General features: G+C 39.7%; 1 protein-coding gene across 4 annotated transcripts in view; it reads right to left on the bottom strand.

Moving 5' to 3' along the window:
- MYT1L (myelin transcription factor 1 like) overlaps positions 1–23,177 on the bottom strand; it is a 216,084-nt gene that overhangs the window by 90,868 nt on the left and 102,039 nt on the right. For all 4 annotated transcript variants that reach the window (XM_023728299.1, XM_023728300.1, XM_012554559.1 and 1 more), the window contains exons 12-13: positions 22,203–22,324; positions 21,238–21,306 (exon numbers count right to left, since the gene is read on the bottom strand). In XM_023728299.1, the coding sequence (XP_023584067.1) occupies positions 21,238–21,306; positions 22,203–22,324 (191 nt within the window). The remainder of the gene's footprint in view (positions 1–21,237; positions 21,307–22,202; positions 22,325–23,177) is intronic.

Genomic DNA, 23,177 nt, shown 5'->3' with positions numbered 1-23,177 from the left:
GCCGAGAAGGGAGAGTGTTGACATGTCGTGGGGTTGTTAACCAATGTCATAAAACAATATGTGTACTGACTGTTTAATGAGAAACTATTTGTTCTGTAAAACTTCACCTAAAGCACAATAAAAATAAAAAATTGAAAAAAACAGAAGTTTTATTTCATTCATTATTGGAATTGGGTTAAATTTTAGGTGTTGAGATGTGGACTGTCTTTGTCCTTCGTTTCCTTTGAACTCCTCCACTTAACTCCTCCCTCCTCTCTGCCTAATCACTCTCATTCTACCCTAAAACTCTCCCACTTAAATGTCTTTGGCCCTACGAGGGGTTCATGGTTTGGTCCTTGCCTCTCTGTCGTCTCAGACCCCATTCTTTTATTTAACAAGTGTTTATATAGCGTATAGCGGGTGCCAGGTACCATTCTGAGCACTTTACGAATATGAACTCATTAAATCTTTACAAGGACCCATGGCGCAGTGGTTAAGAGCTATGGCTGCCAATCAAAAGGTCGACAGTTCGAATCTACCAGCCGCTCCTAGGAAATCCTATGGGGCAGTTCTACTCTGTCCTATAGGGTTGCTATGAGTTGGAATCAACTCAGTGGCAATGGGTTTGGTTTGGTTTTTTGGTACCAAGTGGGTACTAGCATCATCCCCATTTGTACATGGGAAAACTGGGAAAGTTAAACAACTTGCTTAAGATCATGCAGCTTGTGAGTGGTCAGGCCAGGATTTGAAGCCAGGAGGTCTGGCTTCAGGGTCTGTGCTCTTCACCCCTGCTCTCTGCTGACTGCCTCCTGCCTTGAACTGTAGAATCTTGGGAAAGAAACAATCTGATATTATCGAGAGATTGTAAAAGGTTTAACTCTTGATGCTTATGGTCTGATATCACATTCTTTAAAAGTTCGAAGGTTTTGTAGAGTGTCTAGGCTTTTGAGAAGTCTTTATGAATGCAATTTAAATATTCTGACTAATTTTTTTAAAAGAATGCCTTTTAAGAAAACAGACAATAGACCCCAAATGCTTGCAAAGAAACAATAAACAAAAATTTAAATAATTATTTTTACTTTGCCTAAAATCTTGCTCCACTTGATATCCCTGGGGAATTAGAAGACATTTTCAATGGCAAAAATTTCTATCATGATGAAAAAAAAAACAAACCAAAAACAAACCAGTTGCCGTTGAGTCAATTCCAACTCCTAGCGACCCTATATGACAGTGCAGAACCACCCCATATGGTTTCCAAGGCTGTAATCTTTACGGAAGCAGACTGCTGCATCTTTCTCCCGTGGAGTGGCTGGTGGGTTCGAATCGCCGACCTTTTGGTTAGCAGCTGAGCTCTTAAATCTCTGCGCTACCAGGGCTTTTTCCTATCATGATAAGAATAGGGGGGAAAAACGAAGCAGAAACACCACCCAGATACCCCAACGCAGACTCCAAGGCTATATATAGAGAGAACGTGATCAGTACAGGATTATTCTGAGAGCAAGATCTGATTGAACCAAAGGTGTGAGTCAGGAATACGGTGGCATAATTGGTAAATCATGCTTGGTAAAGCAGAGAGTCATTGAAAACGAGGAAGACCCTCAGTAAGATGGATTGACACAGTGGCTCAACAATGGGCTCAAGCATAACAAAGATTGTGAGGATGGCATAGGACCGAGCGTGTCTCGTTCTGTTGTACACAGGGTTGCTGAGTCGGAACTGACTCAACGGCACCAAACAGCAACAACAATTGGTAAAGATCTTGCTCATGAAAGGCGACATTAATTAAAATGACTCGAAGTTATGGTTCAATTAAATGCACTAACTACATATATATTCAGTGTCTAGTGTGTGCCAAGGGAAACCCTGGTGGCCTAGTGGTTAAGAGCTATGGCTGCTAACCAAAAGGTTGGCAGTTCAAATTCACCAGGCACTCCTTGGAAAGCCTATGGGGCAGTTCTACTTTGCCCTATAGGGTCACTATGAGTCAGAATCCACTCAGCGGCAATGGGTTTGGTTTACGGATTGTGTGTCAGGCACTGTTCTAGGTGCTGGGAATATAGCAGTGAACAAACAAGTCAAAATCCCAGACTCGTGGAGCTTGCATTGTAGTGAGTTCTGACCACACACACGTGAACCTATCTAAGTTATGAGAACTAAGCTAAACCATTACATACTTAATTTAAAACAAACAAACCAAAATACAAAATCCAGTAAATAGATATAACCTTCCTTGGGAGAACAGTATATACGCAAAGCTATTTGACTGGAAAGTTTATCAGTTAAAAAGCACTAGACATTGGATTGTTCAATATCTGCAATCGAATAAATATCACAGGTGCTGGAAAGAGATAACAAGTGATGCTAAAGGATGCTGGAAGTGTATTGGATGGACTTGTAGGGAGAGAAGAAAGTAACAAGGGGCTCTTAAGTCAGGAGGGAAGGAAGTAAAGGAGAGAGAGAGGCAAGAGAGTAGAATGTACTGGATGGATGTGAATGAAGGAATTTACGCACGGGGAATCTTACAATGGCAACGATTCTTGAAAAGTCAATTCTCCTACCAAGGAGAGGTCCATGCTCAAAATAACTAGAAATTTCATCTCATTTCCTTTTGCAAATAACCCAACTTTTGGAAACAGATAAAAATCATTTTTATTTTCTAAGATGAGTTTTCAATGTGGGAAAGTGGATATGAGTTCAATAGAAAGATCCAAATAGAAATTTTTCCTGTTGTCACATAGGAGCCAGGATGCAATCACAGTCCACTTTTGGAAACTTTTATGAATTTCTCTTTTCTTTGGCTGTTTAATGTCAATTGCATCATACACAACTTCAAGAGGTAGCTGTTCTCATTGGTTTGGGCTTATTTCCATGGCTCTAGAAGATTAAGTGTGGAATTTTCAGGAGTTTAAGGGTCCTTTAGGCTGACCCATGTCTGCAGACCAAGGCTTAGGTGTTGTATTAATAGAAGGCTAAGTAAGAGAGTTAAAATCATCCTCCTTTAGTGGAGATATGTTACTGGCAATAATCTGATTTTCAGACAGTACCTGGGTACTGTTTACCACTACATCAGGGGACTCTGAAAGAACAATTAAGCTGGAATGCAAATTAAGGAGCCATATATTTTAATGAGAGAAATGCTTTGATTTTACTTTTCACAGGAAGAATATGGCATACTCAGAGATTTGCAGACTATTTCACCTTAAGGCTTGAAGACAGTTTAAAAAATCCTAAAATTTTATTTCCTAGAAAGTAGTTAAGCTCTGGGGTGCTAATCAAAAGGTCAGCGGTTCGAACCCATCAGTCGCTCCTTGGGAGAAAGATGTCGCAGTCGTCTTCCATACAGGTTACAGCCTTGGAAACCCTACGGGGCAGTTCTACTCTGTCCTACTGGGTTGCTGAGCTGGAAACAACTAGACAACAACTTTTAAAAAAAACAAACAAACAAACAGGTAATTCTTAAGTGACCCTTTCAGACTTATGCATATTTAGTGGTGCCAGAATGATATGCTATCATCCCTTCTTTGGTTCCGTTTTATACGCAGCCGCTTCCTATGAGATGCCTTTCCTTGACACTTCTATTTATCAAAATCCAGCTGTTTCACCCAAGTCCAACTACAACACTATTTCAGAAATTAACTGAGTTTCCTAATTCCTGAAACTGAATATAATATCTCACACTTAGAAAGTCCTAGAATGCTTTGACTGATTCTTCTTACAGTGGTCGCATTCTACCTTGCTCTTGTGGTTATTTAGTAGCTTATGTCATGTGCTAGAATGTGGGTTCTGCAGCACTTAACAGAATGTTTTGTGCGTTGCTGGGAATCCAAAAAGTAAATGAGTTGTTGAGTAAGTGAGAATAAGTTTACTTGTACAACATAACCTTGTAAAAAACCAAAGAATTCTGAAGGCAAAACTTCAGAATTGAACTAGGGCAATGAACTGGGTCAGCAGACTGGTCAACCACATGATCTTGGGCACAAGAGGTCATTTCCCTGAACCCTAGTCGCCTCCTTTGTGAAGCGAGGGAACTGGGCAACACTAGCTGAAAGGTTCATATGACTTTGAAAAATTCTATTGCTCAAGATCACAATGAGGCAATGATAATGGGTGAATTGTATTATGTCAGCTTTTGTGGCGGGAAGTTGGCGCTGGCTACCATTGCTGCATGTACAGGGGACTCGATTGCTATTTAATCTATTAAATGTAAGGCTCTGTTCTGCAGGGCTGCCTGGAAGTGTCAAAACCGTGCACGTGCAAAATGATATGAGTCCAATCTAGTTCTTGGTGACCAGCTCATGTCATCATCACCTGCACCAGGACTGTCTGGTTACTTAGCAAGTAACCAAGGAAAGACATACGTTCTTTGCTGCTGAACTGAAAGCTGGTGTAGAAGCAGTGTTACTGCCGAGCAGAAAGACTAGTTGCTCTTCAGCCATGCCCTTTACCTTTACTCATGCTTCTAGATGCACAGCCGTTCTCTATGGCAGTGTAGGAGTGACACTAAGCAGAACAGAGAGACAGGATCTGGCCACTTTTAACTAGAAGTCAGCAGAGTTTGAACTTTTTAATCAATAGGAATACAACTATCAAAAACTGAAAAACGCGTTCCCATACATTAGCTCATTTAGTCTTCACAAAGTAGGTAATCTTGCTAAGCACACGTTACAGATGAGGAATCTAAGACTTACTTGGAATAAATGACTTACTCAAAAACCCAAGTAGGATGAATTTACTCCCCGCTCATTCTCCTGCTCCAGGTGACACTCTAAGGGCGTAATTGTGCAGGTGAAATTCTCTTTGTTAACGTGTTAAAGAAAAAAAAATTGAGTAGGATCATATTTTAAATAATATCCAAACATTTATATCTTAGTAAATCAGATGTACGTTTTTGATTTTTGAAAATAATTCTGCTTATCTACACCCCTATCATCTCTAACCTACATTATTGATGCACCGCCCAGCTGATCTTCCTTCTACTTTTGTCCCCCTACGATGTGTCCTCTACACAGGGAACCAGAGGTTCAAGAGCAGGCTGCCAGCAAATCACATTATCAATCTCGTTCTCACAGGTATTCTTTAGCAGTAGGCAGTAGGAATGCTGTATTCTATGGTCAGTGGAGGCATTCTGGAGGGAAAATATCTGTGGCAGGATTTCAATTTTTTTTTTTTTAATGATTTTCATTTCAAGAAAATAATCAAATTATCCTAGGACTGCCCCTGACCTCAAACCAAAACAAATCCATTGCTGTCAAGTTGATTTATACTCTTAGCGACCTTATAGGACAAAGAAGAACTGCTTCATAGGGTTTCCAAGGAACAGCTAGTGGAATTGAACTGCCAACCTTTTAGTTAGCAGCTGAGCTCTTAACCACTGTGCCACCAGGGTTCCAGGACTCTCCTAACCCAAAAAAACCAAACCTATTACCATCGAGAGTGTTCAAACGGACAGAGATCCAGACGGCCTGGGATTTAGTACCCGGTTTAGGTGGGGCAAGAAGAAGGGGTCAGTCCTTGGACTTCTTTTGTTTATCTACACTCACTCTCTGGTGATCCATGACAAAAGTCTCACAGATGGTACTTTACTATCTGTACGCTGACAATTTCCACGTTTATATTTCTAGCCTGGACCTCCCCCCTGGACTCTATACTTACATATACAACTCCCTCCTGAACTCCTGCATGCATGTACAACTATTCCATATCTCCATATGGATATCTAATCCTGCTGTCGAGTTGATTCCAACCGAAAGCTACCCTACAGGACAGAGTAGAACTGCCCCATGGAGTTTCCAAGGAGCAGCTGGTGGATTTGAACTGCCAACCTTTTGGTTAGCAGACAGAGCTTACTGTAGCTCTTAACCACTGTGCCACCAGAGCTCCTCAAATGTACAGGTTTAACTTCCAACTCCCGATTCCCCCAAACCTCCCCTGCTGCAGGCTTCCTCACTTCAGGAAATGGTAGTTGCTGGGGGCAAACACCTTGGGGTCATTCTCATGCCCACTCTTTCACACTCCATATCCACTCTTTTGGCAAAACCTATTAGTTCTACTTATACGTTCAGAGTCTGACCACATCTCATCACCTTCACTGCTACTAACCTGGTTTAAAATCACCATCGTCTTTAACCTGGGTTATCACTGTAGCCTACCAACTAGTCTTCCTTCTATTTTGGCCACCCTACAATCTATTCTCTACCCAGCTACCACAGCAGTTTGTAAAAATACATCAGATGATGTCACCATTGTACTGAAAAACCATCTCACTCAAAATAGAATTCAGAATCCTACCGTGGCCTGTAAGCCCTGACCCCATTTAGTCTCCTCCTGCCTCTCTGCTTCATGTCCTGTAACTCCCCCACCTCCTCCTTCCCTGACCTCCTGGGGGTTCCTCTAAGCATCTGTCACTTCAGATTGTACACTTGTTGCTTTCTTGGCTTGAAATGTGATTCTCCCAGATATCTGCCTGGCTTGCTCCTTCATTTCCTCCAGGAAGTAACGGGAGGATAAGGATTTTGTCTGTTCACTACTGCACCCCCGGAGACTAGAGCACAGCTTCCGTAATAACAGGCATCTTAAAGACAGAAGACAGGGTTTTACATACTAATCACATTACAAAATATAGACTTTCACCTATTGCTATTTTAAAAGCTGAGATAAAAAATTTTTTTTTCGGTTATTAGGTGTATAAAAGAAATGATACATACAGTATACATATAATCACACTTTACAAAGTACTTCCACATGTATGATGTACTTAACACTGTAAGGAGATTGTTAATATAGAATTTTACAGATGAGGAATACGTCTCCATAGACTATAAGTGTTTCACAATGCCTGGATTCTCAGTGGTGGGGAATTTTTGTTATTGTTTTCTATTATGGAAGCTGCAAAAAATTTTTTCAGAAATATTACGTAGCTACTTAAATGTAGGAAACCCTGGTGGCGTAGTGGTTAAGAGCTACGGCTGCTAACCAAAAGGTTGGCAGTCTGAATCCACCAAGTGCTCCTTGGAAACTCTATGGGGCAGTTCTACCCTGTCCTATAGGGTCGCTATGAGTTGGAATCAACTTGATGGTAACGGGTTTCGTTTTTGGTTTACTAAAATATGGGAGCCCTGGTGACGCAGTGCTTAATTGCTACGTCTGCTAACCAAAAGGTCGGCCGTTCAAGAATCCACCAGCCACTCCTTGGAAACCCTATGGAGCAGTTCTACTCTGTCCTGTAGGGTCGCTATGAGTCGGAATTGACTTGATGGCAGTGGGTTATTAAAATATGATCACATAATCTATATTTTAGGGGAAAAAAAGCAGGCTTCAAAATTATAGACACATTGTGAGTAATCCAAGTGCCACCATTTCTACTAGAGTGGTGGGATTATAATTTTTGTTCTTCTTTTCCCTACTTTCTCAATTTCATGGGCTAATATTAGCAGAAAATCATTAAAAAATCCCTTGCCTGATTAATAACATATTTTCACCCGATCTATTTCCCAAAAGTCAGCCATTGAAAAACTCCACGGAGCACAGTTCTATGAGGACACACATGGAGTCTCTGTGAGTCGGAATTGATTTTTTTTTTTTTTTTTAGCTAAGAGGATGCACATGGGTTCACAGTATATGCTGTGTACTTTTTTGTGGCACCATGGTTAAGTGCTCGGCTGCTAACCAAAAGTTCAGCAGTTCGAATCCACCAGGCGCTACAAGTTGGAATCTACCTGATGGCAGCGGGTTTTTATGGTCAACCAACGACTGATGTTATTTTGTTGTGTACTTCGTTTGATTGAGATAAAAATTATATAAATCCGATTCCGACTCATAGGGACCTACACGACAGGGTAGAACTGCCCCACAGGATTTCCGAGGAGCACCTGCTGGATTTGAACTGCCGACCTTTTGTTTAGCAGCTGAGCTCTTAACCACTGTACCACCAGGGCTCCAAGTTGACCACAGGAGGATAAAATGAAGAACAAGAGGTGAGTAAATGAGAAGTAGCCATTCACACATCTGTAATAGGGAACACAGGAGCAGGGAAGCGGTGAGGTGGGGGCTGCTTCAAACAAACCTAGTAAAATATGTGTAAGCACTGAAGTTAATGTTGAGTTGCTTTTTATTGGCTCTTCGATTTAAAATGAGCTGAAACAAGACACCAATTTGTATCCTAAATTATGAAGCATGCATTATGATGACATCTTCAGAATTCAGACCCTAACAATAGCTGGGGAAAGGGAAATGCTGAAGTTGATGTCTGTGTAGCGAGCTTTTCTCTATAGGTAGGCGAAGTAATGGCATAAGCAAGCTCGAAAGAGAAGTACTTAAAATACTAGTGGAAAACAGGCTTCTAAAAACGTTAACAGCCCCAATTATTTACACACTAATTACAAGTCAGGTTTATTTAGCCATTAAAGTAGGTGGCCTAATGACCTATTTGATGACACCTTGTTAACCAAATGTGAATTTCTGTACATACTTGAAAGTAATAAAGTTGAATATCTCTTAAAAATAACATAATTTGGACTTTCCGCTAACTTACTTTGAATACTGCCTAATGGTTCTAAGGAGTGAGTCTTCCTTTATTTCACAATGCACGTGTAACGATTCTACTCTGAAACAGCAACACTGTGAGACTGATGTCTTATTCTGCTTTATTCCGTCTACAAACTGCACTCAATGAAAAAAAGAGACCAGTATGCACATATAAAAGGATTAGCCTATTTGTCAGTGGCTTAATAACATAACGAAAATGTTGAGGACTCAGATGCTAAAAAAGATCATACACTTTTCAGTAGCAGGAGTAAAATACCCCTGAGTGTTTATTAAAATGTGATCAAAGTATGAAGAATAATATAAATTATTTCTAAGGCTCCATGTAACACTGTCCAATAAGGTAGTCACTTAATGTTGTTATTGGGTGCCATTGAATCGACTACTCATAACGACCCCATGTGACAAAGTAGAACTGCCCCATACGGTTTTCTTCGCTGTAATCTTTATGGGAGCAGATTGCCAGGCCTTTCTCTTAAGGAGCAGCTAGGTGGGGTTCCAACCACCAACCTTTTGGTTTGCAGCCTAGCAGCGCTTAACCATTGTGTCACCAGGGCTCCTTAGTCACTGGATAGATGTAGCTATTTAAATTTAATTAGAATTTATAAAATTAAGTACAATTAAAAATTTAGGTCTTCAGCTGCACATTTCAAGTACTCAATAACGGCATGTGGCCAGTGGTTACCATACTGGACAGTTCAGCTATGGAACATTTCCATCATCATAGAAAGTTCTGTTAGATAGCCCAGTAGGTATTCATTTCTAAAAGCCAAATTACGTTTTAATTTTTATTATTAGAAAGTATTTGCTCTATATTTTTTTTCTGAAAAAAATATTTGGTAAGAGCACTATGCCTTCTCTGTTTGTCCTATTATAACAATCTCAAATTCTCTTCAAAGGTAGACGAGCTCTCTCTATCTCTTTATTACAGGTAGAAGAAAACAAGTAAGCACTGATGGAAGCTAGAGGCTCTGTAAAATGTAGGTGATTAAATGGAATCCTACTACTGCCAGGGACGCGATAAAGGCCAACAAAGTAACGCAGTGGTTGAGATGTGACTTTCCTTGAATAGTCACTCCTGAAAGATCACATATCATATTTAGAAATAAATACTTAGATAGGTGAAAACTGCAGATGCTATTTCTGAGGATTTCTACTCTCTAGCCCTCCCTTGTCCACCAAATTGCTCCTTGATCCAGTCAACGTCTTCCAGGTCTGGAAGTGGCCTGAGAGCTGTCAGTGCTCAGGCTGCAGGGACCTGCCCAGAGCTGGAGGTGCCCGCCTAACGGGCAGGAACCAAGCTCTCTCCTGAAACTGCCAGCAAAAAAATACCCTCCAAAATCCTTGTCAATAATTTCCCAAAGGGAACATCTACTTTATTTTCAATTTTGTTTATTTGGCTCCAGGGAACTATAAATTAGCTAAGTGTTTACTAGATTAAAACCTCAAATTCACAATTAAAAGCGGACGTAAGCCTATCTTTACTGGTCAGATATTTCCAGCACAGAGGGCTCTTTCTCCCTCAGCTGTGCGGTCCAGGGACCTGATACAAACATGGAGTTCCCTGAGAGTCGATAGGAGGTCATTTCTCAGAATCACCCTGGAGGAGCCAAGAGTAAGATGAATATGGGGCCAGGATTCCCCGTAATTGAGGAGAGGCCAGATTGAATTAGACGTGATACATGAGGTGGACTCAAAGACAATTACAAATGTTTCATGAAAGGAAGTGTGTCCGGGCTGACAATCCTAGCTTAAAACTGCAGTACTTAACAGTGAAAGAAAAAGAAATTTTTTATTTTATTCATCTGTGTCAAATATGCTGTATATGTTTTAAAAAGAAAAGTTACTAATCTGGAAATTAAAAAAATAAATAAATTTATTCAAATAATACCAAATAGTTTGTATAGAATGTATTATTTTACATTTGCTTTGATCACAAAGGATTTTTTTATTTGTTTGAAAATAAATATCATCAACCTTATAAAGTAGTTTCGATGTTTTCTGATTTCAAAATGTGAGAATGGAATGCTAAGAAATATTATTTCATAAGAAGACTCTGCCTCATGGACTTACTCTGAAATTAAAATATTCCCCAAGTTTGCTACAATTCAAAGACAAAGAAACATAAAGCCACCTTTGACTGATTTTTAGAAATTAACTTTAACCACTATTCCTGAGAAAGAACGTAAGGTATCCCAGTCTGCAAGTTCCAGCACACTGTATGTAGTCCTTATCAACTACTTTTTAAATGGCTTAACACATGAGTTGTAAAGTGGTAAAACTAATTTAGTCAGGAAGTCAGTAAATAGGGCCGACTGAAGGTAAAATGAAATGTGAATGTCAATTGAATCCATCCTCTCTCTAATACAAATGTATGATGATCTCCCCAGAGTGGGGTTTGCTAAGGTAAAATTCCTTGTCCATAGCAAACAATGAAGAAAGCATAGATCGAGAAAGCTTTTAACTAAGACTTTAATCGTTATGTTACTTAGCTGATTGTTGATTGGGGGATCTTAGCTACATTCATCATGTTTCATTCAGTTTTGATGAAAATGGATGACAAAATATCAATGAAAAATAAAAATTTCCATTTTCTAAAAGCAACATGAAGAACAGATTTTCAAGGCAGGCATTTACAGTGAGTTGTGCGAATCCTTCATTTTGACAATCAGAGAAGGTACTTAGGCCTGTTCTGCGAGAGAATACGTGGTCCAAGTAAATATCTTATTTGGAAAATGACATGAGTGACAGGCCCTGCTATTTAATATTGACTGTGATAAGCCATTGCTCTGGACACTGGCACTTCAAACTGAATTCATGAATCCATGACAATCAAATCTAGCCAACTTGCTGCCCCTTTCTTTCCAGGAAAGGAACTGTAAAGTCTCCTTAGACTCTACTGTCTCTTCACCGCCTCTGATTGATCAGAAATCAAGTTTTGCTCCTTCTTCTTCCCAAATCTTTCTTAAATCCACCCTTCTTCTCTATTCCCATTGCACTGCCTTATTTCAGTCTCGCAGATGTATTCATCTGTAGTAACGCTTATCTCTAGCCTCTTTTCTGAGTCAACCTATTTTCTGTCATTGTGGTGTGCTGTCGAGTTGATTCCAACTCATAGCAATCCTATAGGACACTATATGACAGAGTAGAACGGCCACATAGGGTTTCCTAGGCTGTAATCTTTACGGAAGCAGACTGCCAGGTCTTTTGTTCCACGGAGACGCTGGTGAGTTTGAACCACTGACCTTTTGGTTAGTAGCCGAGCCCTTAACCATTGCGCCGAAGATCTACCTAAAACGATCTGATAATCTTATCATTTCAGGGCATTGCTTAAATTCCTTGTGGCTACCCCTAAGCTTCAGAATAAAGTCCACATTCCTTACTAGCATGGTAGATAGGATTGATTACAATCAAGCTCCTGCTTTTCTCCCTAGTGACATCCTTTGCCATATCCTCAGAAAACCATTTACAATAGACTGAGCTCATTCCACCCTACTTCTCTATGCACCTGCCCTGTCCCTCACTTTGATCACCCGCTGTTAAGTCAACTGCAACCATCCTTCTAACTCTACCTCAATCTTTACATTTCAGAAGCTTTCCTGATTATTAGTCACCTTCTGCTGTCCCCAATGTCAGTAAACTCTATGTGTGTCTCCTCTTGGCTCACATACCATCCCAGGAATCTCTCTCTCTCCCTCCCTGGCCCTGTGTGTGTGTGTCTCCTCTCCCTCCCCCTTTGGTATGCCTTAAATAATTGATCGTGAGTTCCTTGGGGGCAGAAACTGTATTATCTCCCAGTACCTATTACACGTTTTTGAAATAAATGAGCAAATGAAACTTTACTCAGTTTACTGTTCCTCTGAAAATGTCCTCTTGTGGTTTGTGATCTAATCTGGGAAGTCAATGAGCTTAGTAGGTTTCCACACTGTCCTTTCTTTCACAAAAGAAAAATGGGGGTATGAATACACAGTTTCAGAAACTATGTGGACATGAAAACTTTAGATGGGCTGTGAGCCGCTTTAGATGTGCGGATTAAGTGATGCTGTCATGGATTGCGATTGTGTCCTCCAAAAATATGTGTATCAATTTGGCTAGGCCATGATTCCCAGTATTGTGTGATTGTCCTTCATTATGTCATCTGATATGATTTTCCTATGTGTAGTAAATCCCACCTTTATGATGCTGATGAGGGGATAGGCGGCAGTTATGTTAATGAGGCAGGACTCAATCTACAAGATTGGATTGTGTCTTGAGGCAATCTCTTTTGAGGTATAAAAGAGAGAAGCGAGCAGAGAGACAGGAGGACTTCATACCACTGAGAAAGCAGCGCTGGGAGCAGAGCACGTCCTTTGGACCGGAGGTTCCTGCACAGAGAAGCTCCCAGACCAAGGAAGATTGCTGACAAGGACCTTCCTCCAGAGCTGACCAAGAGAGAAAGACTTCCCCTGGAGCTGATGCCCTAAATTTGGACTTACAGCCTACCAGCCTGTAGAAAATAAACTTCTGTTTGTTAAAGCCATCCACTTGTGGTATTTCTGTTACAGCAGCACGAGATAACTAAGACAGATGCCAATATACCAAACTGTGACCATTAAGTGCGAAAATATTTTATGTTAAAACACTCACACAAGAGCGCCCCCCACACTATAAAAACATACCGGGGAAAAATCAGGAGACAGCTCCACTAGAGGCTTTTGAAGGATTTTCCAATCATTCTAAAAAGTGTAAGTGTAGCTCTGTGTGTGTGTGTGTTTTTAATTAAAGGACTTGATGTATGTAATGTCTTACAAAGCTAGAGGCTCAGAAGTTTTTTGTAAATTCAAGTTCTTCTTATTCCACTGATGTCATAGAAGATAGTAGATACAGTGTCATTCAGTAAATATTAAATGAATTTTGCATTTTCCTTCTTTGAATTTTGGCTAACATTTTCACAAGGCGTAACAATTTAAAAGGAGATAGGGAACTTTTGTACATAAACTGTTAATGATCTATATTGAATGTTTACTATATTCTAGGCAATGTGGTAAGTGCTTTTGGTGGGTTGTTTTATTTAATCCTCAAGACAATTCTAGATAGTAGGCACCATTACTGTTCCCATCTCACAGATAAGGAAGCTGAGGCATAGAGAAGTTAAGTAACGTGCCCAAGGTCACATCCCTAGGGTACAGTGGAGTCTAGACTTGAACCCAGATGCTCTGCCCAGACTTCGTGTTTTCTTTTGTACAAAGAATGTCTTCATGAAAAACAGTGTATTTTAATCATTAAACTTAAATTCAATCCCTCCTGTCTTCATTTTATTACCTTGAAAGGGGCTGTGTGGGAATTTCACATTTATGTCATCTGTGTAGGCCTAGCGTCTCAGTTACTATGGTATTGTTAATGCATAGCTTGCATAGCTAACTTCTGCATGCTCCTGTGATTCTGATTTATTTTCCTTCTCTCTTCCCTCCTGTTTTCCCATGATTTTATAAAAGTTTAAAAATTAACCTAAGTTCCTCTTTGGGAGGTAGAACAACAAGTGATAAAATCTGAAGGCAAGACAACTGAACAAAGGATTGTCAAAAGGACCCGCAGAAGGTCAACATGTCTGGAACAAGGTCATCGTGCCCACCTCAAAGGGGAACTAACATTCCACAGATTCTTTGGACCCTGGCCCTGTCCCAGTAAAATCATCTGATCAGTCTCCAGAGGGGGAGGCAGATATTGGAGGAGCTCATTCCTCTCTGTATGTCGATATACAATAAAACACTCTTGCTGCTCACCTCACGCCTGTCTCAGTATTGGCCTTTGTGGCAGGCAGCTCAGACCTGCATTTAGCAGTAACAATGTGACTCAGATTTTTTACTCTGTGACTTGTACTACAACCTGCACCAAATCTTTGAAGATAGTGGGGGCATAAGCCAACCAACCAACCAACCAACCAACCAACCATACCAAACAATCAGCCAACCGACCATACCAACCAATCAACCAACAAACCAACCATACCAACCAACAAACCAACCATACCAACCAGCAAACCAACTGTACCAACCAACTAACCAACCATACCAACCAGCCAACCAACCATACCAACCAGCCAACCAACCATACCAACCAACAAACCAACCATACCAACCAGCAAACCAACTGTACCAACCAACAAACCAACCATACCAACAAGCAAACCAACTGTACCAACAAGCCAACCAACCATACCAACCAACAAACCAACCTTACCAACCAACCAACCAACCTACCTAAATTGCATTTCAAATATTGTTAGAGAACTTTATAAATGTTTTCTAAAGCAAAGAATCCATTTATAAAGTGAATTATAACACTGAATTCTTATTAGTTTTTGGTTTGTTTGTGTGTGATTAAAATATAACCCAAAACTCAAACATCTAGGACCTTCCGTTAACAATAATCTTGGGCTAATGTCAACTTTTGAAGGAGTCCTGGTGGCGCAGTGGTTAAAGAGACTGACTGCTAACAGAAAGGTCAGCTGTTTGAAATCAAATTAGAAGGAAAAGGAAATAGGAAGATTCATTACAGGGATCTAGTTAAAAAAACCATCAATCAAACCACCCTTGTCAGATAGAGCCAGTGGTTGGTACACATTGTGCCCAATCTTCATCTTTCTCCCGACTTTCAGCAAGTCCCTTTCAACAAGACTCAGGCTCACGGTGATGTGCTCACGATGACAATGTTGGTACACTTTAGAAACAGAATGAAAATCCAAGTTTTTTCTGGTTAACCCTACTTTAGTAAGAATTGCAATGGACCAAGACACTCTATGGTCTGTATTTTAGCTTTGCTTTATTTATTATTTGTTTGTGTGCTCATTTGTTTATGTATGTGTGCATGTGTAATTTGAGTTATCCTCAGTCTTATTTTAGAATTTTCACTATATCGTGTTTAACTATTTTAAATCAATCCTATTTATTATCATAAAATAAAAATATATCTGCCACAATCTGTATGTCTTAGAGGCATTTAAAAAATGCTGTTAGTGGAAAATTTTAAACCTTTCACAGATGTTGAAATCTAAATGGTACAACTAGGCTCTTGCCAGAGCAAGGAAAAAACGCAGTTAATTGTGAGAAATTCACGTGAACGGTTTTCCACAAGTGATGTTGACAACACTGACTGCAAGATAGTACCTGGAAGTTTTGATGTTAATGGTCCTTATCACCAGGTTAACACTGTGTATGGGTTATACGAAAATACCACACGAGATCAAATGTTGAGAGCTTCATTAAAAAAAAGAACCGGTGTGTGCAGTCATGTGGTGATTTGTTGTTGTTGTCAGTTGCCATTGAGTCAACGCCAACTCAGGGCGACCCCGTGCGTGCAGAGTAGAACTGCTCCATCAGGTTTTCAAGGCTGTGACCTTTTGGAAGCAGAGCTCCCAGGCTGTCTCCCGAGGAGCCTCTTGGTGGGTTTGAACTGAAAACCTTTCCGCTAGTGGTTGAGTGCTGAACCATTTGTGCCAACCAGGAACTCTTTATGTGGTCATACCAAAAAAAAAAACCCAAAATCAAACCCATTGTGGTCGAGTCGATTTCGACTCACAGCCACCCAACAGGACGGAGTAGAACTGCCACGTGGGGTTTCCAAGGAGCGCCTGGTGCATTTGAACTGCTGACCTTTTGGTTAGCAGCTGAACTCTTAACCACTGTGCCACCAGGGTTTCTGATGTGGTTATAGCCGTAGTTAAATACAATCTTTAACTCTCAGTTGCGAAACAACATACATGTAAAGCATGATGCTGTGGGAAAGGTACTTAGTTTAAGTTTTTAAGTTTTGTCACGGCCAGTTATTGTCTGTGAATCTTAACTGAGTCGCCTCGCCACTCTGTTGTTATGCCTGACATAACAGCGATGGGGAGGGTGGCACGGGACCAGGCAATGTTACACTCTGCTGTACACAGGGTCACTCTGAGTTGGAAACCGACTCAACGGCACTAACCACCACCACAATCGCTCTGTGCCTCAGTTTCCACAGCTGTAAAAATGGGTCTAACCATACCTTCTCTTCTCTCCTCCCAAATTAATATTCTATCAAATGCAATCGATGCAAAAGCACTTTGTAATGTGCCCAGGACCTTACAAAACGCGAAGTATTTAATTACAGTTAGGTGTCATTGTGAATTGGGGAAGTCTCACTAGAGTGAATTAACTCTCAGTGATCTGGCCAGTATATTGTTTACATGTGAGAAGCCAGATGTCAACCCCCCGTCTTCTCACACAGACATGTCTGTACTCATGCAGGTAAAGGATCACATAAGACACCCAGGTGTTCTCAGGTAAGTGGCTTCAGTTGCAGGATGAGGTTACTCCTCTAACCAAAACAAGTGTGTCAGTAGGAGTACACTTCGAAGTGAAAGCTCATGTCTGTACCCCGCTCCTCCAAATGTGGAGGCTAGAATCTCCCCATAACTTTCTGCCATAAAGGAGCTAAATTTACACAGAGGTCAACTCATTCTTCTGATAAGGAAATGCAGCTGTCTGTTATAGAGGCTAGAGCTGAACTGAGGGCAGTTGTAATGCACAAAGCCTGTGCGATTTAATATTGTAAACTGTAAAAGGTAAGAGATTATAAAAACGAGGATTATTTCTAAGAACCTGAGGTGCTGTAAAAGTGGATGAACTCCCTGCACCACAAACAATGGAAGCTGTAGGATGACTCAAAGCTCTATTAGATCCTGGCAAATAATCCTCCCTGCTGCATGTATTAAGTTTATAGTTGGAAAACAAAATAAAAATAAGCCATAGCAAATTCTAGAAATAAGTAGCCTTTAGCTAAAAGTAATATCTTGGCCCATGTTTAAAATTTTAATTCTTTGATTTAAGGTTTACTTTAAAATAAATGTTACCTAATTAAAAAAAAAAAAAGCTTATGGTACTTGTGGCCAAAATTCCTGTATGCCTAAGCTAAAAATACCTAAGAAAGATTCTTAGAGACTTTCAGAATGTGTAAGAGAAAATTGTAAAGGACAAGGAGACAGAAAGTCGCTCCTATCCCCAATAATGATTAAATCAAAGTTCAAATATCAAGAAATAAATACTAAAGAGTAGCTTTAAATTTATTTTCCTGAAAGGAATTACACTCATGACTGGAAGCATGATATTCTAAGGTAAAGATATGAATAATAAGGTGGTATCTAAATTTGGCCAACCAACGTATAAATGGAAGACAATTTTCAGGCCCATTTTAAGAGCTAATTGCTTCTGATGGAAATCTGGTTTGATTTGGTTTAAACTGGTTATTGACATGGCTAAAACACCTAGATTATGGCCTTATCTACAAATAAAAACAAATCTGGAAATAGAAATACGAAGTCATGGCTATGAGACCGTGGTTCTTTAAAAAAAAAAAAGGCTGACGATGATGTCATTTGCAAGTTCTTTCAAGTTGCTACTTTCAGGTGAATCTAGCGAATGAAATGTTACCTCCCTTCAGAATCAGAGCTCGCTTAAGCCGAGTTCTCGCCAAAAAAAAAAAAAAAAAATCACTTTAATTTACACATTTTTATTCTTTTGACCTGGCTCTCAATGAGTGTTACAGTCAGGAACCCTCACAACACCCCTGTGAGGTAGGTTTGTGGAAGGTATATGCCACGTAACTATTGACTCTACCTCAAAGCATCAACTTGAAAGGATGTGCAAGTCACAGGCGCTTTCTGAACCGTGGTGATCCTTGCCGGCCACCTTGAAGGTTCAGTTTTACTCTATGGTGCTTCCTATCTCACTTCTGAACCACTGAATTACGTTTTCTCTATCAGAGCGACTAGGGACCAGAGAAAGCAATAGTTCCAGAGTTTGAATAATATTCATGTGCACAGTAAATTTTAATACATTTTCAGTTTACATATTGTACATAAATAGACATAAAATTTCTTTTTTTTTTTCCAGAATATCCCCCATTTGCTGCTCTGAATAAGAATGGAGCAAAATATTATCTCAGTGTGTTTAAGAGGCTTCAGGATCCAAGACCCGGAGTTTATCTGGCAAAACTTGTTGTTTTGTCCATGAGGAAGAATGTCCTGTTAATGGCCAACTATTAAATTCAACATTGGAATGACAAAAGGAAAATTTCCAGTAAATTCCATTTGTTAATTGATGTATAATGGAGAAAGCCATTTTTTTTTTTTGAAATAATTGGGACCCACTTTCTAATATGTCTTCATGAAGAAGTAGAGAGTATTATGTTGCTGAATGGTGTGATTTCATTCTCTTAATCAGTAAGATGCTGCTGTTGTAGGAATTGACCAAAGTTCCTTAATAAAATACATAAAGAATAATTACTGAAAAGGACACATGCATGAATTATACTAGAGAACTCTGTTGCAAATCTTAAGGGACTAATCCATGCTCCTATGTTTGGGAAAGCCACCCAAAAGATCTTTCTGACTCAGAAGAGAAGGTAATATATGGAGCTGTATCACTATTAAAAGGTGAAAGGAAAAGAAAAGACTATTATCTCAGGTTTCCTCAGTTTAGACAGACATGTCGTCTAGTAAAATTTGGTCATTTAAACATTAGACTTTTTATAGTAACTGTTTAAATTGAAATCCCTAGTTTCTAAGATCCATGAATAGAAATGGACCATTTCAGAAAATTGGCCAAGTTTTGATTTCCCAGAGAGAGTCAATCAAAATGGGATTTTCTTTTCGAAAAGATGGGTTTAGGAATAGATGAGGCTTTCAGATTAGCCAAAATTAGGAAAAGACTATCTGCCCTCTGGAAGATAAGGTCGTGTGTCTCCAGGAAGAGGCGGGAGGAGGGACCTGACCAACCTGAACACTGAACTGTAGGATGTGAAGGCCAAACCGTCTCCCTCTGAAGATGCTGATGGTGAAGAGGACCATTAACCCACCTTCCAAGATGAAAAAAAGATAAGAAGAAAGTTCTGAAACTGTAGAAATGGGACCGGTGAGTCGAGCAGTTCAGCTTGGAATTTCAGATCCACATACACTTCTAAGCTCAATTTCAAGGGATGCAAACCAATGAAAACTAAACCCGATAGAAAAATATTCTGGTCTCTGGGGGCTTTGAGACACTAACCAGTTAGAAACAGTACTAAATACAAGTTGTGCAAAGGCTATTTTCTTGTTTTACAGCTGGCCTGATGGAACTGGAGATATGCCAGACTTTTGCCAAGTGTTTCTCATCAAGAAATTCAAAGCAATGTTGCCATGTTCTGATGTGTTGGCCAAGTTCCAAGTGGAGTGAATCGCGTTTTGACATGAGGGGCATATGGCTTCATGCCATGGAGAAAAAAGATGCCTTAACAAAGTGGGTTGTACTGTCCTTGCTAATGCTGTCCGTTTTGAGATTCTAAAAGCTAGTTTGTCCGTTACGCACTGCTTTGGATGATGCTACAGACTTTAAAGCTGTTAAGTAAGAGGATACCCTCCAGGTGTTTAAATTCCATGAAGATAACTCCAAGAGTCTTGTGACGAAAGTGCTAGTTCAGGAAGTCACTGAACATGAGCAGATGATCTATGGCACTAGCGCCTTGAACAGGGATCCTGTAAAAAATGACATGGGTGTGAAACAAAATCCTACACTTAGTGACAACCCTGGTCTAGCACAAGGGAGTGGGGGTGTGGGAGTAGGGACAGGATAGTTAGGAAAGGAATCAAATTTAGGCTTGAAAACAGCACTTTCTTTACAATTGGTCATAAAGCCTTTTCCAAGCAAGATGAAAACCAAGCAATTTGACGTGATGGTATTTGTAACTTGTCTCATGTGGAAAAGATAATTAAAGACTTTTTCTTTTTTTTTTTAATATTCTTGGTTCTCATCATGCTATGGAACTTTCTTTCTAGTTGTTTGCCTTGACTTTCTTTCTTTACATAGACCTGAATGGCTACTCCAACTTGAGCATTTAAATTTTTAATACACGTTCTATAACTTGTACCAACTTCTTCCAAAACCTGTCTGGGAACTGAATATGGATGAATCTTCATAATATCAATTGCGGTTCACCGTATGTGTGTGAATATATAGGGGTGTGTATATATTTTTTATATATACACACACTCCTGTAAACACATATAAGCAAAGGAGAAAAACCACAATGCCTTAGGCTGGAGGTATAAATGTAGGTGATTTTACCATGTTTATGCTTAAAATTTAGGAAAAATTATAGGCATAGCGGAGAGGGAGGTAAAACTATCAGAATTATGTGTGTGTGTATGTTTGTACTGTGAATACCATGACTACACAGATTAATAAATTATGTTATCACTATCCTAAAGAGTATTAACTACAACCACAGTGTATTTAAGAAATTAGCTATTATAGTGGTGATTTTTGTCATTAGTGCTATTTAAATATCCATAATTTAAATCATTATAGTAATCACTGTTTGTTTAATGTCAATTTTTGACTTTTTAATTTGCAATCATTTCCTAAAAATTTGAGTAATGTTGTAAAATCTCCCTTCCATATGTATGAATATCTGAAGAGAAAATATGCTTTCAAAATTCAAGATAGAAAGGATATGACATGAGAGAACTAGAGGAAAATGAAAGGGGAAAAGGCAGAATGGCTTACCCTGCAAAGTGACTACAGTGAGGACATAACCCCGGGTGCCACGTAAAGGCACTGATGTGCACAGGTGAACTAGTTTTAGACATTTTTCTTTTTAAATCACACATCTTTTTTTGTGAACTACTAAGTGGATAGAGTTTTAAAACAGAGAATTAGTTTCATTAAGTCTTACTTGAGTTCTTGTGAACTGGTGGCCAGCATACTTCGAATGCTTTTGTCAGCCAATGGGCAGCCAGACAGACTGTAAGACAGGTCAGGATATTCAAGTAAGTCACCCTTCTAAATAGCTGAAACCTCCCGAACAAACACAACATAAAGATCGAAATTAAAAAGTTCAATGCAGAAAAGCAATGGGGGCAAGTGCTGTATATTGAATTTTTTATAAACTTCACTCTGAATATGTTGAAATATAAATTCAAGAAAATATTTTGGTTGATAAACTTTTTTTTTTTTTTAAAGATAAGATAAAATACTTGTACACTTTTGCTTAAACGTTTAAAAAATGTTTTCGAATTTAGGTAATTTATTCAAAAATAAAAGACATTATACAACACACAAATTAGCATGCTTTTAAAGGTCAACATAGAGCACTTAAAGGGTTGACACAAAATTCAACATTTTTACTTTGACAGCATTATTGAGGTAAGCTGAAAACAATAAATTGAAAAGACAGAATCCACCATGAAAAAAATGAAGTCACACCTTCTATGTGAGGCGTAATTACCAGTCACATGACCACTCCCATCACACCCCGGTGTTGGACATCTGCCACCAAACAAAAACAAAAACAGCCAAAATAGTAAGTATGTTAAAAAAAAAAAAAAAAAACTTAAAAAAAAATTTCATTGTTTCCAGTTTAGCTGCAATGTCTGCAAGGGGATTTAAGCACCCTAAAGAAAAGCTGCAAAGTGCACAGGATTAAATGAAAATGGCGCCTCCATACAATAGAGCATCATTAAGAACAAGCAAATACACAGTTAGCTTCTCACTTTACTGAACTAGCAATCTGAAACATTTATATGCTGCGAATGTCGCATGCTCAAAAACGGCAAGGCATATACAAATCCGATTTTTAAAAATAAGCCAAAGGAAGGGAAAGCTCAGAAGAGTAATCATTTCACCTCACACTATGCTTACGTTATTAAATCCTTTTTGCTCTCCTTGCACTGAGGATACTTGGGCTTGGGACTCGGGATGGTCACCTCCCCAGGATACCGCCTTTCTTCTAGAGCTTCCTGGAATGGGTCCAGCTCTTCTGGCTGCAGGCAAAACACAGCTTCAGATCCACATGGATGATAATATAAGACACAGACCCAAGAATGCGACTGGTGGCTGTGGGGACGTCGCCTCTACATTTTCCACCTCTTACCACTCTATTTTAAAATGGTTATATACCATAGTCCTGAGGAGGACCTTTTTGAAAATGCAAACTGAGCTTTGTTCAAAAAGTATCTCTTTTCTATGGTGCACTTTATTTTATCACCAACTGGGCTAAACTTCTACCACGATGAAAAACCACCAGCGGATGCGGCCCCTGTTCAATATTAAATTTGTTGCTGTCGAGTCAATTCCGACTCATGGCGACCCGATGTGCTTCAGAGTAGAATGGATCCGTATGGCTTTCTTGGCTGTATTTTAACAGAAGCAGATTGCCAGGTGGTTCTTCGATGGTATCCCTGAGTGGGTTTGAGCCACCAACCTTCTGGCTAGAGCAAACCATTTAAGTCACCTAGTGACCTTTTATGGTCAATATTATCCTGGAGCTAATCATGACATGGGGTCCCTGGGTGGCACAAACGGTTAAGTACTCGATTGTTAGACAAAAGGTCGGTGGTTCAAACCCACCCAAAGGCACCTTGGAAGACAGGCCTGGTGATCTTCTTCCGAAAGGTCACAGCCTTGAAAACCCTACAGAGCAGTTCTACTCTGTACACATGGGATCACCATGAGTGGGTATCAGCTCCGCAGCAACTAACAACAACAACATCGTCGTGACACTGGACAGATAAATGGTCAGACAACCAGGGAGACTGTTTCCCATTTGGTCTTTTCTCGCCCAACAACCAGGGAGACTGTTTCCCATTTGGTCTTTTCTCGCCCAACAACCAGGGA

This window comes from Trichechus manatus, unplaced genomic scaffold, assembly GCF_000243295.1.
Source record: "Trichechus manatus latirostris isolate Lorelei unplaced genomic scaffold, TriManLat1.0 scaffold00023, whole genome shotgun sequence".
Classification (NCBI taxonomy): Eukaryota; Metazoa; Chordata; class Mammalia; order Sirenia; family Trichechidae; genus Trichechus; species Trichechus manatus.
Note: the sequence above shows the minus strand (reverse complement) of the source record. Positions and strands in the feature narration are given on the sequence as shown.